The following is a 16,287-nucleotide window of genomic DNA, read 5'->3' as shown; positions in this document are numbered from 1 at the left end:
TTGTAGGGAGACCTGGTGGAAGATAATTGAATCACGGAGGCGGTTTCCCCCATACTGTTCTTGTGGTAGTGAATAAGTCTCATGAGAGCTGATGTTTTTTATAAGGGGTTTCCCCTTTCACTTGTCTCTCAATCCTCTCTTGTCTGCTGCCATGTAAGACATGACTTTCACCTTCTCCCATGATTATGAGACCTCCCCAACTACATGGAACTGTGAGTCCATTAAACCTCTTTCTTTGGTAAACTGCCCAGTCTTGGGTATGTCTTTATCAGTAGTGTGAAAATGAACTAATACAACCTGTTTAAACCTGAATGCTTTAATTTATAAAACTTACAAACTGTCTCACACATCTGCCTCAGAAGGTAGAATAGAGGATTAAATGTAGTGGTGGTAATGATGGTGGTAATAAGTAGTAATGATGGAGGAGAAAGTAGTACGCTAAACAAGCATGAAATGCATAAAGACAGAAAACGTACATTCTCCTAGAATCCATCTCTGGAAACTCTGCCTTCATTATTCCACAGATACATCTGACAGTTTTGATGAGGTCAGAGAGAATTATGATTAAGAAAGTACAGCCTCTGAGGTAAAGTCTTGGTGTCTAAGTTTTTGTCTCACTAACACTAACTAGGTGACTTGGAGATAGTAACTTACACAGGCTCTTATCTATTTGTAAAATGGGGAAAATAACAGTGCTTACATTGTGGGAAATATGAAAAATACATTTAGAAAATGAAAGAAAAGTATTTAGCATAGTGCCTGACATATAGTAAGACATTACTGTTCACTGCTTCTAACACTGAGAGAAATGTGTAGACCCGTGTGCTGGTAGGTCTATATTTCATTCCTTAAGAGCAGAAAGGAATGAAATTCCAACCAAAGATCTGCCCCTCTTTCAGGCAAATGCTTAAAGCTAACCACAAAAGGCCCTTTTTGAGTGGCAAATTATTAAGACAAGGCATAAGTGTTGAAAAATTATCTTGAGTTTTCTTTGTACTGCAGTTATAAAATATATAACTTTCCATTTGGTAGCCAGTATAATATAACTAAAGTCCATACATTCATTCAATAAATATTTATTGAGTGTCTTAGTGAGAGACACTGTTCTAGTGCTAGGGATACTGCAGTGAACACAAGTGATTTATCTCTAGTCTGGTGACTATTAAAGTTAGTGTCCTCATCAAGTTTGTATTCTAATAAGAGAGACATATAATACATAAGAAAACAAAGAAAATAAATTTCATATAGTGAAAAGTGCTATGAAGAAGATAATAGCAGAACAGTGTAGTTAATAGAGGTTGAGTGTGTGTCTATTTGGAAACTTTGGCCATGTGGCTAGGGTCATTCTGAAGAGGAGACAATGAAACTGAAATCTTGAAAATAAACATGACATTAGCCTTGGAAACATTTTGGGAAATAGCTTGCCAGGCAAGAGAAGAGCAACTAAAAAGGCTCTGAGATGGGTTTAAGTTCAGTGCATTCAAACAACAGAAGTTCATTGTGGCTGTAACACAGGGACAATGAAGAGAAGTGGTCAGAAATGAGGTCAGAGAGGTTAGCAGGGCCCAGATAGTTACCTGCAGGTCATGATAAAATCTTTGGACTTATTTCAATAGGTTTTGGGGAAACAGGTGGTTTTTGGCTACATGGATAAATTCTTTGGTGGTAATTTCTTGAGATTTTGGTGCACCCATCACCTGAGCAGTGTACACGGTACCCAATGTGTAGTCTTTTATCCATCATCCTCCTCTCACCCTTTCCCTGGAGTCCCCAAAGTCTATTATATCATTCTTATGCCTTTGTGTTATCATAGCTTAGCTTTCATTTATAGGTGGGAAAATATGATGTTTGGTTTTCCATTCCTGAGTTACTTCACTTAGAATAATGGTCTCCAACTCCATTCGGGTTGCTCTGAATGTCATTATTTTGTTACTTTTTATAACTGAGTAGTGTTCCATAGTTTATATATACCACATTTTCTTTATCCACTAATTGGTTCCATATAATTGCAATTGCAAATTGTGCTGCTATAAGCATGTGTGTGCATGTGTCTTTTTCATATAATGAGTTCTTTTCCTCTGCATACATACCCAGTAGTGGGGTTGCTGGATCAAATGGTAGTTCTACTCTTAGTTCTTCAAGGAATCTCCATACTGTTTTCTACAGTGGTTGTACTAATTTACATTCCCACCAGCAGTGTAAAAGTGTTCCCTTTTTACATCCATGACAAAATGCATTATTTTTTGATTTTTAAATTATGTCCATTCTTGCAGGGGTAAGATGGTATCTCATTGTGGTTTTAATTTTCACTCCCTTGGTAATTAGTGACATTGAGCATTTTTTTTTTTATATGTTTGTTGGCCATTTGTATATCTTTTTTTGAGAATTGTCTATTCATGTCCTTTGACTACTTTTTGGTGGGATTATTTGTTTCTTACTTGCTGATTTGAGTTCTTATAGATTCTGGATATTAGTCTTTTGTTGGATGTATAGTTTGTGAATATTTTCCCCCATTCTGTGGGTTATCTGTTTACTCTGCTGATTATTTCTTTTGCTATGCAGAAGGCTTTTAGTTTAATTAAGTCCCATCTATTTATTTTTGGTTTTGTTGCATTTGCTTTTGAGTTCTTGGTGATGAACTTTTTGCCTAAGCCAATGTCTAGAAGAGTTTTTCCAGTATTATTTTCTAGAGTTTTCATGGTTTCAGGTCTTAAATTTAAGTCTTTGATCCATCTTTAGTACATTTTTGTAAATGATAAGGGATGAAGATCCAGTTTCATTTTTCTACATGTAGCTTGCCAATTATCCCAGCACCATTTGTTGAATAGGGTGTTCTTTCCCCACTTTATGTTTTTGTTTGCTTTGTTGTGGATCAGTTGGCTGTGAGTATTTGGCTTTATTTCTGTGTTCTCTATTCCGTTCCATTGGTCTACGTGCCTGCTTTTATACTAGTCCCATGGTATTTGGCAACTAGAGCCTTGTAGAATAGTTTGAAGTTGGTTAATGTGGTGCCTCCAGATTTATTCTTTTTGCTAAGTTTTGCTTTGGCTATGTGGATTCTTTTTTGGTTCCATACGAATTTTAGGATTTTTTTTTCTAGTTCTATGAAGAATGATGATGGGACTTTGTTGGGAATTGCATTGAATCTGTGGACTGCTTTTGGCAGTAGGGTCATTTTCACAATACTGATTCTACTCATCCATGAGCATGGGATGTGTTTCCATTTGTTTGTGTAGTCAATGATTTCTTTCAGCAGTGTTCTGCAGTTTTCCTTGTAGAGATCTCCCACCCTCCTTGGTTAGATATATTTTTAAGTATTTCTTTTTTTGCAGTGACTGAAAATGGTGTTGAATTCTTTATTTCATTCTCAGCTTGGTCATTGTTGCTGCATAGCAGTGCTACTGATTTGTGTATACTGACTTTGTATCCTGCAACTTTATTCAATTATGAGATCTAGGACCTTTTTGGATGAGTCATTAGGGTTTTATAGGTGTACAATCATATCATTGATCAACAGTGACAGTCTGTCTTCCTCTTTACCCATTTGCATGATTGCTCTGGCTAGGACTTCCAGTACTATGTTGAATAGAAGTGGTGAAAATGGGCATCCTTTTCTGTTCCAGTTTACAGGAGGAATGCTTTCAACTTTTCCCTGTTCAGTATAATGTTGACTGTGGGTTTATTATAGATGGCTTTTATTACTTTGAGGAAAGTTCCTTCTATGACTATTTTGTTGAAGATTTTAATCATAAAGGGATGCTGAATTTTGTCCAGTGCTTTTTCTGCATCTATTGAGATGATCAAAATTTTTGTTTTTAATTTTGCTTATGTGATGTATCACATTTATTGACTTGGGTATGTTAAACCATCCCTGCATCCTGGGTATGAAATGCATTCGATCATGGTATATACCATCTTTTTGATATACTGTTGGATATGGCTAGCTAGTATTTTCTTGAGGATTTTTGCATTTGTGTTAATCAGGAATATTGGTCTTTTTTTTAATGTCTTTTCCTGGTTTTGTTATTAGGGTGATACTGGCCTCATGGAATGAAGGGAGGATTCCTTCTTCTCTATCTTTTGGAATAGTTTCAGTAAGATCATACCAATTTTCTGTGAATGTCTGAAAAAATTCAGCTGTGAATCCATCTCATTCTGGACTTTTTTGTTGGCAATTAAAAAAATACTGTTTCAATCTTGCTACTTGTTATTGTTTTTTTTTTCTTTCAGATTTTCTATTTCTTCCTGATTTAATCTAGGATGGTTGTATTTTTTCCCAGAATTTATTGATCTCCTCTATTTTCTAGCTTGTGCCTGTAAAGGCATTCACAGGAGCCCTGAATGATCTTTTTGTATTTCTGTAGTATCGGCTGTAATATCTCCCATTTCATTTCTAATTGAGCTTATTTGGATCTTCTCTCTTCTTTTCTTGGTTAATCTTACCAATGGTCTGTCAATTTTTTCTTTTCAAAGAACTAGCTTTTTGTTTCATTTATCCTTTGTAATTTTTTTTGTCCCAATTTCATTGACTTTTGCTTTTATTTTTGTTATTTTTTTCTTCTGCTGTGTTTGTGTTTGGCTTATTCATGTTTCTCTAGTTCCTTGAGGTGTGAGCTTAGAGTGTCTATTTGTGCTCTTTCAGGCTTTCTAATGTAGGCATTTAATGCTATATACTTTCCTCTTAGCATCACCCAGAGGTTTTGATAAGTTGTGTCACTATTATTGTTCAGTTCAAATAATTTTAAAATTTCCATCTTGATGTCATTGGTGACTCAAAGATCGTTCAAGAGCAGATTATTTAATTTCTATGTATTTGCACAGTTTTAGGGTTCCTTTTGGAATTAATTTCCAGTTTTATACCACTATGGTGTGAGAGGATATTTGATGTAATTTTGATTTTCTTAAATTTATTGACACTTGTTTTATGACCTATCATATGGTCTATCTTAGAGAATGTTCCATGTGCTGATGAAAAGAACACATATTCTGCAGTTGTTGGGTAGAATTTTCTGTAAATAAGGCCGGGCGTGGTGGCTCACGCCTGTAATCCCAGCACTTTGGGAGGCCGAGGCGGGTGGATCACAAGGTCAGGAGATCGAGACCATCCTGGCTAAAATGGTGAAACCCCGTCTCTACTAAAAATACAAAAAAAATTAGCCGGGCGCGGTGGCAGGCACCTGTAGTCCCAGCTACTCAGGAGGCTGAGGCAGGAGAATGGCAGGAACCCGGGAGGCAGAGCTTGCAGTGAGCCGAGATCGCGCCACTGCACTCCAGCCTGGGGGACAGAGCAAGACTCTGTCTCAAAAAAAAAAAAAAAAAAAAAAAAAAAAAAAAAAAAAAAGAATTTTCTGTAAATATCTGTTAAGTCTATTTGTTACATGCTACTAGTTTAAGCCCATTGTCTCCTTGTTGACTTTCTGTCTGGATGACCTATCTAGTGCTATCAGTGGAGTATTGAAATCTCCCACTATTATTGTGCTGCTGTCTATCTTGTATCTTAGGTCTAGTAGTAATTGTCTTATAAATGTGGGAGTTCCAGTGTTAGGTGTGTATATATTTAGGATTGTGATATTTTCCTATTAGACTAATCCTTTTATTATTATACAATGTCCCTCTTTGTATCTTAAAGCTGTTTTTGCTTTAAAGTCTGTTTTTTTCTGATATAAGAATAGCTATTCCTGCTGCTTTTGGTTTTCATTTGCATGGAATATCTTTTTCCACCCCTTTACCTTAATTTTATGTGAGACCTTATGTGTTAGGTCTCTTGAAGACAGCAGATACTTGGTTGATAAATTTTTGTCCTTTCTGAATTCTGTATTTTTTCAGTGAAGCATTTGAAACATTTACATTCAATGTTAGTACTGAGATGTGAAGTAATGTTCTATTCATCATGCTAGTTATTGTTTTAATACCTTTTTTGGTGTGTGTGTATGTTATTGTTTTATAGGCCCTGTGAGATTTATGCTTTAAGGAAGTCCTATTTTGGTGTATTTCAAGGTTTTGTTTCAAGATTTAGAACTCCTTATAGCATTTCTTGTAGTGCTGGCTTGGTAGTGGCAAATTCTCTCAGCATTTGTTTGTCTGAAAAAGACTTCAGCTGTCCTTCATTTATGAAGCTAACTTGTGCTGGATACAAAATTCTTGGCTGACAATTATTTTGTTTCAGGAGGCTAAAGATGGGACAACAATTCCTTCTGGCTTGGAAGGTTTCTGCTGAAATATCTGCTGTTAATCTGATAGGTTTTCCTTTATAGGTTATCTGATGCTTTTGTCTCACAGCTCTTAAGATTTTTTCCTTCATTTTGACTTTAGATAACCTAATGACTATATGCTTAGGTGATGATCTTTTTGCAATGAATTTTCCAGGTGTTCTTTGAGCTTCTCATATTTGGATGTATAGATCTCTAGCAAGGCCAGGGAAGTTTTTCTCAATTATTCCCTCAAATAAGTTTTGCAAACTTTTAGATTTCTCTTCTTCCTCAGGAACACCAATTATTCTTAGGTTTGGCCATTTAACATAATTCCAAATACCTTGGAGGCTTTGTCCATTTTTTTTGTTTTTTGTTTCTTTGAGACAAGGTCTCACTCTGTCACCCAGGCTGGAGTGCAGTGGTGTGATCTTGGTTCATTGCAACCTCCACCTTCCAAGGTCAAGTGATCCTCCCATCTCAGCTTCTCAAGCAGCTGGGACCACAGGCATCCACTACCATGCCCAGCTAATATTCTGTATTTTTACTAGAGATAGGTTTCGCCATGTTGCCCAGGCTGGTCTCAAACTCCTGAGTTCAGGTGATCCACCCACCTCAGCCTCCCAAAATGCTGGGATTATGGGTGTGAGCCACTGTGCCTGGTCCCAGCTTTTAAAAATTCTTTTTTTCTGTGTCTTTGTCTGATTGGGTTAATTTGAAAGGCTTGTCTTTGAGATCTGAAGTTCTTTCTTCTACTTGTTCTAGTCTGTTGTTGAAACTTTCCAGTACATTTTGTATTTCTCTGTGTCTTTCATTTCCAGAAGTTGTGATTTTTTTTATGCTATCTATTTCTCTGGAGATTTTTTCATCCATTTCCTGTATTTTTGAAAAAATTTCTTTAAGTTGCTTTTCATCTTTCTCTGGTATCTCCTTGAGTAGCTTAATAATCAACCTTCTGAATTCTTTATATGGCAACCCACAGATTTCTTCTTGGGTTGGATCCATTGCTAGAGAGCTGGTATGATCTTTTGGAGGTGTTATAGAACCCTGTTTTGTCAGATTACCAGAATTACTTTTTTTGTTTCTTCTTATTTGGGTCTACTATTTCAGTGGAATGCTCTGGAACTTAAAAGCCTGTTGTTCAGATTGTCTAGTCCCAAGAGGTGATCCCTTGATATGGTGATCTCCCCCTTACCCTAGGGATGGGGCTTCCTGAGAGCCAGATTGCAGTGATTGTTATTGCTTTTCTTGGTCCAGCCACCCAGCAGGGCTACAAGGCTCTGGGCTGTGACTGGGGAATGTCTGTTAAGAGGCCTGTAATGTGATCAGTCTTCAGGTCTGCCAGCCATAGATACCACATCTGCTCTGGTGGAAGTGGCAGGGAAGTAAAGTAGACTTTGTGAGAGTCCTTAGTTATAGATATGTTTCAGGTGCTGGCTTTCTCAAATGCTGGTTATGGTGCAGTGAAGTTGTCATGTGGATGCACTCAGGACCTCTGGTTAGACAGGATGTTCCAGGAACATCCTGGAAGTAGCTCTTGTCTTCCCCTAGGATAAGGGTTATACTGTCATGAGTTGCTGTAATGGCCTTAGTTGGCCCCCAGCCAGGAGGTGGTGCTTTCAAGAGAGCACCAGTAGTAGGGGGATCTAAGCTTGCCCTAAGTTGGCCAGGTTATGTATTTTGGTTTCTCAGGCAATGGGCAGGGCCATAAAGCTCTCAAGAGTTTCTGTCTTTTGTGTTCGATTACCAGGGGGGAGGAATACCATAAGGTGGGGTCAGGATTAGGCAGATCTGGCCTCAGACTCTCCTTGGGAAGGGCTTGCTGTGGCCACTATGGGGAATAGGGGGGTGGTCCTCAGCCAATGGGGTTATGTTATAGAGGCAACTGTGGCTGCCTCCTGCGGTGTCATATAGTTTGGCAGAGAAATAAGTGATAGCAGGTAGGAAGGGTCTCACCCAGCTCCCACGCAGTTGGTGAGGCCGGTCTTACTCCCATAGTGCCCTACTCGGACTTTGCCCCAGGTCATGAGCTTCCCTGCTAAGAAGGTAAGCAAGGTTTTTGGAACTTGCCCCTCCCTGCCTGCCCACTCCGTTGGTGGTGACTCCCACACTTGTATCTGTAGCAGTTCCCATTTGCAGCACTCCGGGCGGCCCCAACCCCACTGATTCTGCTCAAGAAAATTTTTGCCTCATCAAAATTATTACTAATTTCAGTTGGGAGTTTCTTTCACCCTGTGACCCCTCCCTAATTCCACTGGCTGCCTTCTCTGAGGGCCCCTGTGACATATAGTCATGGATGGCTTCCCTGGGCTCAAGCTGGACACTGAGAGTGCCTGCAAAGCACTTCCTGCCACTGCTTTTGCTTTTATATTTCACTCAGCTTCTTAAATCCATTTCATCTCTAGGTATGGTTATATCCCTCTCCCATGATCTGGATTTTCAGATTCCCCAGTGGGGATGTGTGTTTGGAGGCAGGTTTTCCCCCTCCCACACTTTGGGAACTCACAGTTTTTCACCTGTCTCATGGAATTTGCAGCGGCGTGCTGCTTCTTTCAAAGGTCTGTGTATTCCTTTGGTTTTCTTGGTATGTTCCTGCAGTAGTTCTTGGAGCACAAGTTCATGGTATGAGACCCCACAGGCTGTTCTGTATGTCCAAGTGGGAGCTGCATATTAGCCCTGCCTCCTATCCACCATCTTATCCCAAAGTCTCAGTTTGCAGAATTCTTCTGGACTTTTAGATACAATGGGATACCTTTAGAAGATTTTAGGCAGCAAAGTGACACAATCTGAATGGTAATTTTAAAAATATACTTTGGCCATTGTGTGAAGAGTGGGATGTAGTTGAATAAGAGTAGACACAAGGAGATTAGGAGGTTACTAAAATAATCCATTGAGAGATGATGGCAGCTTGCACTAGGATGGCAACAGAATAATAACAAAAATTAACCTCCTTTTCTCTGTACATATTTGGTCACTTAAAGCCTCTATAAGAATCCAAATCTGAGGTCAATCAACCTTTCTGTTGGCCAACATTTTATAAGCACCTTCTTGGTTAAAAAAAAAAAAATTGGAAAAATTGGAAAAATTTGAATTGAAGTTAAACAAATTTTTTACTTCAGGACTTCTCCGAACCTTAGAGTGAATCTTTCCTGGCATGGTGGCCTACACCTGTAATCCCAGCACTTTGGGAGGATGGAATGGGAGGAGTGCTTGAGCTCAGGAGCTGAAGGTCAGCCTAGGCAATACAGTGAGACTTTATCTCTACTAAAAATAATAATAATAATTATCCAGGTGTGGTGGTGCACACCTGTAGTCCCAGCTACTTGGGAGGCTGAGGTGAGAGATAGAGGCTGCAGTGAGCTACGATGGCACCACTGTACTCCAGCTTGGGTGACAGAGCAAGACCCTATTTCAAAAAAAGAAAATAGAAAAATAAAAAGATGATACGGTATGAAATGTTTTAGAAACTTATTTGACAGCGCAACTCACTTTTTTTCCAAAAGGCATTTTAAGGTATTACATTTCTCTCAGATGCTAGTTTGGCAGACTGCACTGGACCTACCATATATCTCCAAAGTGTATAGTGTTTATATTTAGTTGCCCATTCTAAATTCATATGCACATATTTCTTGTTTCCTTTTTATTCCCGACTTTTAAAATAAAGCCATGAAGCTTTGTTTGAAGCACCAAAAAATTTTAAGGGTCCCTATCTCTCCTCCCTATTTGATAAAAATCTCACTTTCTTTTCACTTCTGGTTGGGGAAGGTAAACTTCAAATGAGCTAACATATTCTGCTTGATTTATTTTACAAGAACCTAAATACTTGCCACAGCTGATTTTGAAAAAAATACATATTGACAAATATAAAGTACTTTCATTATACTCTCCTTACGTACATAAAAATGTACAAAATTAGGCTAGGCAGTGAGTCATGCTGGAGAAAATATGCATGTAAAATGGAGCTTCATGTACTTTTAAAATCAATGTTAAATTTAAAGCTGTTTGATACTTAATAGACTATAGCTCAACTATAAAACAGAATCAAAAGACAGTTTTCCAAAACCATTGTGCAGTAGGCAGCCTCTAAAGTGATCCCCAATAAACCCCACCTCCTGGTACTGATATTCTGTGTAATCTCCTCCCTTTGTGTCAGGGTTGGATCTAGTGATTCACTTGTAATATAAGGAATATTGCAAAAGTGATGGATGTCACTTATGTAATTAGGCTGCAGAAAGACATTGGCTTCTGCCTTATTTGCTCTTTCTTGCTGTCTCCTAGCCCCCTCATTGTGAGGGAAGTAAACTGCTATGTTTTGAATAGCCCTGTGGAGAGGCTATATGCCAAGGAACTAAGGAAGTTTCCAGCCAAGAGCCATCAAGGAACTGACGACCTAAGCCCAACAAGCCCGTGAGGGACTGAATCTTGCCAACAACAATGTGAGTGAGTTTGGAGCACAGCCTCCTTCAGTCAAGTCTTCAGATGAGACCTAAGCCCAGTTGACACCTTGATTACAGCCTTGTGGATTCCTTGAGGCAGAGGCACCTAGCAAAGCTGTTCCTGGATTCCTGATCCAGAGAAGCCATAAGATAATAAATGTTTAAGTAGCTAAGTTATGGGATAATTTGTTGTGCACCAATAAATACCTAGTACACAGTGCATATAAATTTCACTCAAACTGTGAGTGCAAAAAGTACCAACTGTTTAGTTTTGCATGTAAGAGTAAAATACCTCTGATGAAAATTTCCAATAAAGTTTTAGAACAGCATAACAGAACCTATTCTTTGGCTCTAGGCATTTGTATAGCACCCTGTATATAAATACTCAATAATTACTTGTAGACTAAATGAATAACTTCCAAGCTTTTACAAAATGCCAAGGTTGCTGTCTGCACTGGTCTGATCTGTAAGATACCAAAAAGCCATATTATCCAAAAGTTAATTCCCCTAGTGTACCTAGGCTTGACCATACCTACTCCTCCCTCAGTTTATTTTTGAAAGTGCCTCTATTGGAATCATTATTTCGATAAGGTAGGGATGATTTTCCTCATAATTGTTAAAGTGAGTGGGAGAAAGCATATCAGCTTTGTCCAATGGTAAAAAATTGAGTTGAAATACAATATAGGTAAATTTTAGTGAAATTTTAAAAAACCAAGAAACATAAAATGAGGTAGTTGAAAGAAGGAGTGGACACCAAAAGGAAAGGAACTGAATAAAATTTATGATGATCTGATGGCCTTGATGTACTATCATGAGCAATAAATGAACTCTGAAAGATTAAGCTAAAAAAAGTCAACAGACTTTCCCTTAGGGTACTTTTATTTGAAATAATTTGATCCTTAAAAGTATATTTAAAAGAAGCACACAGAAAAAAATGCATATTTAAAATGAGGAAGTAGGCCGGGCACAGTGGCTCACACCTGTAATCCCAGCACTTTGGGAAGCCAAAACAGGCAGATCGCTTGAGCTTAGGAGTTTGAGACCAGCCTGGGCAACCCCATCTCTACAAAAACATATAAAAATTAGTTGGGCGTGGTGGTGTGCACCTGTAGTCCCAGCTATTCAGGAGGCCGAGGTGGAAGGACTGCTTGAGCCCAGGAGGCAGAGATAGCAGTGAGCCGAGATTATGCCACTGCACTCCAGTCTAGTGACAGCCAGACCCTGTCTCAAAAAAATAAAATAAAATGAAGAAATAAACTTTACTTGTTAATGGTTCATTTAATGGACATATGAAGGGTTTAAAATTCCATAAAATATTACTGTTAGCAAGAAAATACCAATCTGCTCTTATAGTAATTATTTCTTGAAGTGAAAATTTCCTATTTTAGTGAATTAGTAATTATAAGAGATTTTTTATCTGATTGTCATCAGATTCGAAAATAGAAGATTAGATGGTATCTAATTGCTGTATTAATATCACATTTCAGCCTAATGACAATAATTTCTATTTATTACTATAAAATAATTTATTATAGCTAATGAAGCAGCACTGAAATTCCACATATATCAATGGCATTGAATTTAAAACAGTAATTGCAAATAGAAGATTGTACTCACAGGTTTCCATGGAATTTTCTAGAAGCCTTACTGGAAACAGTTATCTTTTTCTCAAAGGGGAATAAAAATCCACAAATAATTAGCTGTCAAAGGCAGGAAAAATGAAAATGAAAAACAAAAGTAAAAAAACTTTTTTTCTGGTTGGTAAAAGAAAAAAAAAAAAAATATATATATATATATATATTTCAGAGACAGGGTCTCACTATGTTGCCCAGTCTGTAGTGTAGTGGCTATTCACAGGCACAATCATAGTGCATGACAGCCTCAAACTCCTGTGCTCAAGCAGTCCTCCTGTCTCAGCCTCCTGAGTAGTTGGTACTATAGGTGCACACCACTGCACCTGGCACAGAAAATACTTTTTTTTTTAAAAGTCTTTACAATGAATTGTTTCTTACTTAAAAACAAACTCTTGAAACATATTTTAACTTATTTTCTTACTGAAATTTTAACCACTTTCCAGCCTGATGTATCTTGAGTATAACCTAAAACTTCTTGGACAGTTTTTTGGGCAATTGCCTTGTAGTCCATCTGTCTGCAAAGTTTTAAAAACAAACAAGTGGTAAGAATATAATCATATAAAAACTTAAGAAGTGCTATCTTACATTTTAATATTATTTCTATAGTGCCTATCACATAGAAATGAACACAATTACTTGATGAATGCATGTATGCATGAACCCCTCTCTGCTTACAGTCTTTCAAACAAGAAACTGTGGTATAGTAGAAAAATCTAGACTTTGGAATCAGAAACCTGGGTCATATCTTGTCTGTGCCACCTATTAATTCTGTGAAGCATGTTACTTAGTATTTCTGTTTTTCCATTTTTCTCAAGGTATAAAATCAGGATAATATCTGTCTTGTAGAATTAGTGTGAGGATTAAATGAGATGATATGCTTAAGGTTCTATCCAGTGCCTGGCATACTATAGACATTCAAAAAATAATTTTAATTTCTAACAGTTTAATCATGCGTCCTTTCTCTTCTGAAGCATCATGAGCTGTTAGTTATGTGTTCTTGAGGATTAATCTTTTTAAAGTGAGTAGCAGTGGCACTACATTATCTTGCCCCTGGCTTCCTCTTCAAATATACCTCCTACCGGGCTTCTTCTTGTTCACTTAGCTCCAATCATTTGATCTCCTGGCTGTTCCTCAAATACAATCAAGCAATTTCCGACTTCAGGTTCTTTGTACTTGCTGTTCTTTCTGCTTGTCACTTTCTTCTGCAATGTGTTCATATAACTCTTTCATAGATATCTTTGCTTAAATGTCACCTCCTCAGATAGGATCAAGTTTAAATCAACTGAATCTAAATGTACTAAACCCTACTTGAAGTTAGAAACTGCAATGGACTGAATGTTTATGTCTCCCTAAAATTCATATGTTGAAATCCTAACTCCCAGGGTGATATTAGGAGATGATTAGGTCATGAGGGCAAAGCCCTTATGAATGGGATTAGAGCCCTCACAAAAGAAACCCCAGGGAGCTCACTGGCCCCTTCTGCCATGTGAGGACACTGCCAGAAGTGGTAGCAGTCTGCAACAAGAGGAGGGCCCTCATCAGAACCTAACCACTCTGGCACCCAGATTTCAGACTTCCAGGATCCAAAACGCTGAGAATTAAATTTATTGTTTACAAGTCATTCAGTCTTTGGTAATTTCTTATGGCAGCCCAAAAGGACTGAGACAGGCACCGTGGTAGGTGTAGCAACAACAATTGAGTAAGATACTAGATACTATTTCTGCTGTGAATGAGTTCAGGAAGCTGCAGTCTCACTGGTCGTTTGGTTCATCATCCAGCTTTCAGTTAGGGGAAGCTGGCCGGTAAGTTGAAAGCAGAACTGGATTCAAATCCTGACTTTGTCACTTAGCACCAGCTATATTATGTTGGGTAAACTGCTTAATCTTTGAACTTCAATTTCCACATCTATAGAATGGGGATAATAATATCTATTTCACTGAATCATTATGAGAATTAATATATGTAAAAATGCTTGAAACAGTGTGGAGCCCTTTACTAGGTTATCAAAATGGTTAGTTTCTCTTTAAAAGATGGACACATGTAAATCCATCATTTAAAAAATTCTCCAAAGATCTGCCTCCTTAAGCACTTAAATAAACCTTCTTAAAGTTTAATTATTAGAACATTTCTTCCTTAGCTCTCACCTAAAACTCTTTAGGTTGGATATAAATCTATTTTCTCTTATTTAATTCTCCAGCAAGGCACAACAAGTAGTTGATAGCCTCTATATTTGAAAAGTTTTAGTAAACCATTATTATAACCTCCTTTTTCCTAGCAGAGTCCTGGTTTCTTTACCTTTCCTCACAGATTTAATTCAGAATTTTAGTAACCACTGGGGCTCCTCTCCAAATCCGTGTGGAAATCTCCATATTTCTTAACCTGCGAGGAAACAAGGCAGAAGTAGAATTATTTAGATCCATGAATTAGGTAATGTATTTGATAATTTCCTTTATATCTTCTCAATGTCCTTTGTCTATACTTTGTCTTCACTAGGAAACATTTGCTATATATGCGCCCCAAGATGAAAGAAAAAGTTAGTACAAAAAACTTTAAAAGATAAAACTTAGAATCTTTAAGAAACTTTTTTTTTTTTTTTTGAGACGAAGTCTCGCTCTGTGGCCCAGGCTGGAGTGCAGTGGCACCATCTCGGTTCACTGCAAGCCCCGCCTCCCAGTTTCACGCCATTCTCCTGCCTCAGGCTCCCCAGCAGCTGGGACTATAGGCGCCCGCCACCACGCCCGGCTAATATTTTCTATTTTTTAGTAGAGACGGGGTTTCACCGTGTTAGCCAGGATGGTCTCGATCTCCTGACCTCGTGATCCACCCGCCTCGGCCTCCCAAAGTGCTGGGATTACAGGCCTGAGCCACCGGCCGCGGCCAAGAAACCGTTTTAAAGAAACTCAGTTTAAAAAGACATTTAGGTGGAACGTGGATACCAAAATCTAACTTTTTAAGCTCAGGTCATTAACAATCCTTGTTTAATCCCTGAACAGGGCTTGTCTTAGCATAAAACACCGTTCTTGATTTCCTATTAGAAACCTACTTGATATTAACTGATCCAGACACTTTGAAGATTATTGGGACATACCGCTAGCAGGGTATGTCTTATTTTCAAATCACCAACTATTACTGCCACAATAGACTTGTGTTTAACCACTAAACTGAACGTTATAGCTTCCGGGCTTTTTTCATTTGTTAAGAGAAAAGGGAAGGTAAAATTTAGTAGGCCACAAAGAGTAAAAAGAAGAAAGCACAAACAGTAAGACTACAGCTGTATTACCTGGTGATGGGACATCGGATGAGCTGGAACATATTCAGATGGAGTCATGGTCAAGGATATCTTCACTCATAGGGTCAGTGGAAAATAAACATAAACCAAGATTGGGATGGCCTCTTTTTTGTATATACCAATTGGTTGAAACTGGATTCTTTCCAGACTTGCAATCAGGTTTACACATGTTAGTGGGTCTTTACATCTGTTTGTATAATGTCCCTCTGTCTGGGCTGCCTGACTGGGTACACAATCCGTGCTGGGTAACTGCTATTCTTCCCTGGGAATCAAGGTTCCCTAGGAGTTTGTTAAATCCCATCCCTGGCTAAACTCGGCTCTCCAATCTGCCATCTGCTTTGTGTGTGAGAGGCTCCGGGGTGTGATAGGAAAGGCACTGAAGAGGGAGTGAAAGAAGTGGTGAGGGGGGCTGCCTACTAGCTGAGATGATGTCTTATTTTTGGCGGGGGATGCTCTGAAAGCGGGGAGGCTGAGCTCACTTGGAAAAACTGGAGCTGTGGGGCCGACTCTCAGCAACCGGAACGACGACCGCCAGCGCCCTTAAGTCTCCCTCCCCATCCAGTCCCCTCCCGCCAGACCCCGGGGCCGGCCGAAGGGAGATCAGCCAGTCCCCGCGCAAACTGGCCAAGACTAGCTGTGACGGAGGTTGGGAGGGCGTGGGGGGCAGCGACTTGGATGCAGCCCACATCCGCCCCCTCCCAGCCCCAGAAAGGAGGGAGAAACAGCACCTCCCAGCAGGG

The 16,287-nt window shown here is 38.8% G+C and overlaps 1 protein-coding gene across 1 annotated transcript in view; it reads right to left on the bottom strand.

Moving 5' to 3' along the window:
- The window catches only part of STARD6 (StAR related lipid transfer domain containing 6), a 37,913-nt gene extending 21,825 nt beyond the window's left edge, over positions 1-16,088 (bottom strand). The window contains exons 1-4 of the mRNA XM_073006284.1: positions 15,539-16,088; positions 14,554-14,637; positions 12,680-14,163; positions 12,242-12,324 (exon numbers count right to left, since the gene is read on the bottom strand). Coding sequence (XP_072862385.1) covers positions 12,242-12,324; positions 12,680-12,907 — 311 coding nt within the window. The 5' untranslated portion in view covers positions 12,908-14,163; positions 14,554-14,637; positions 15,539-16,088. The remainder of the gene's footprint in view (positions 1-12,241; positions 12,325-12,679; positions 14,164-14,553; positions 14,638-15,538) is intronic.
- Positions 16,089-16,287: the final 199 nt, after the last annotated feature.

The sequence above is a fragment of the Chlorocebus sabaeus genome, chromosome 18, assembly GCF_047675955.1.
Source record: "Chlorocebus sabaeus isolate Y175 chromosome 18, mChlSab1.0.hap1, whole genome shotgun sequence".
In the NCBI taxonomy this organism is placed as follows: Eukaryota; Metazoa; Chordata; class Mammalia; order Primates; family Cercopithecidae; genus Chlorocebus; species Chlorocebus sabaeus.
The sequence above is the reverse complement of the archived record's forward strand: the minus strand, read 5'-3'. Positions and strand labels throughout refer to the sequence as shown.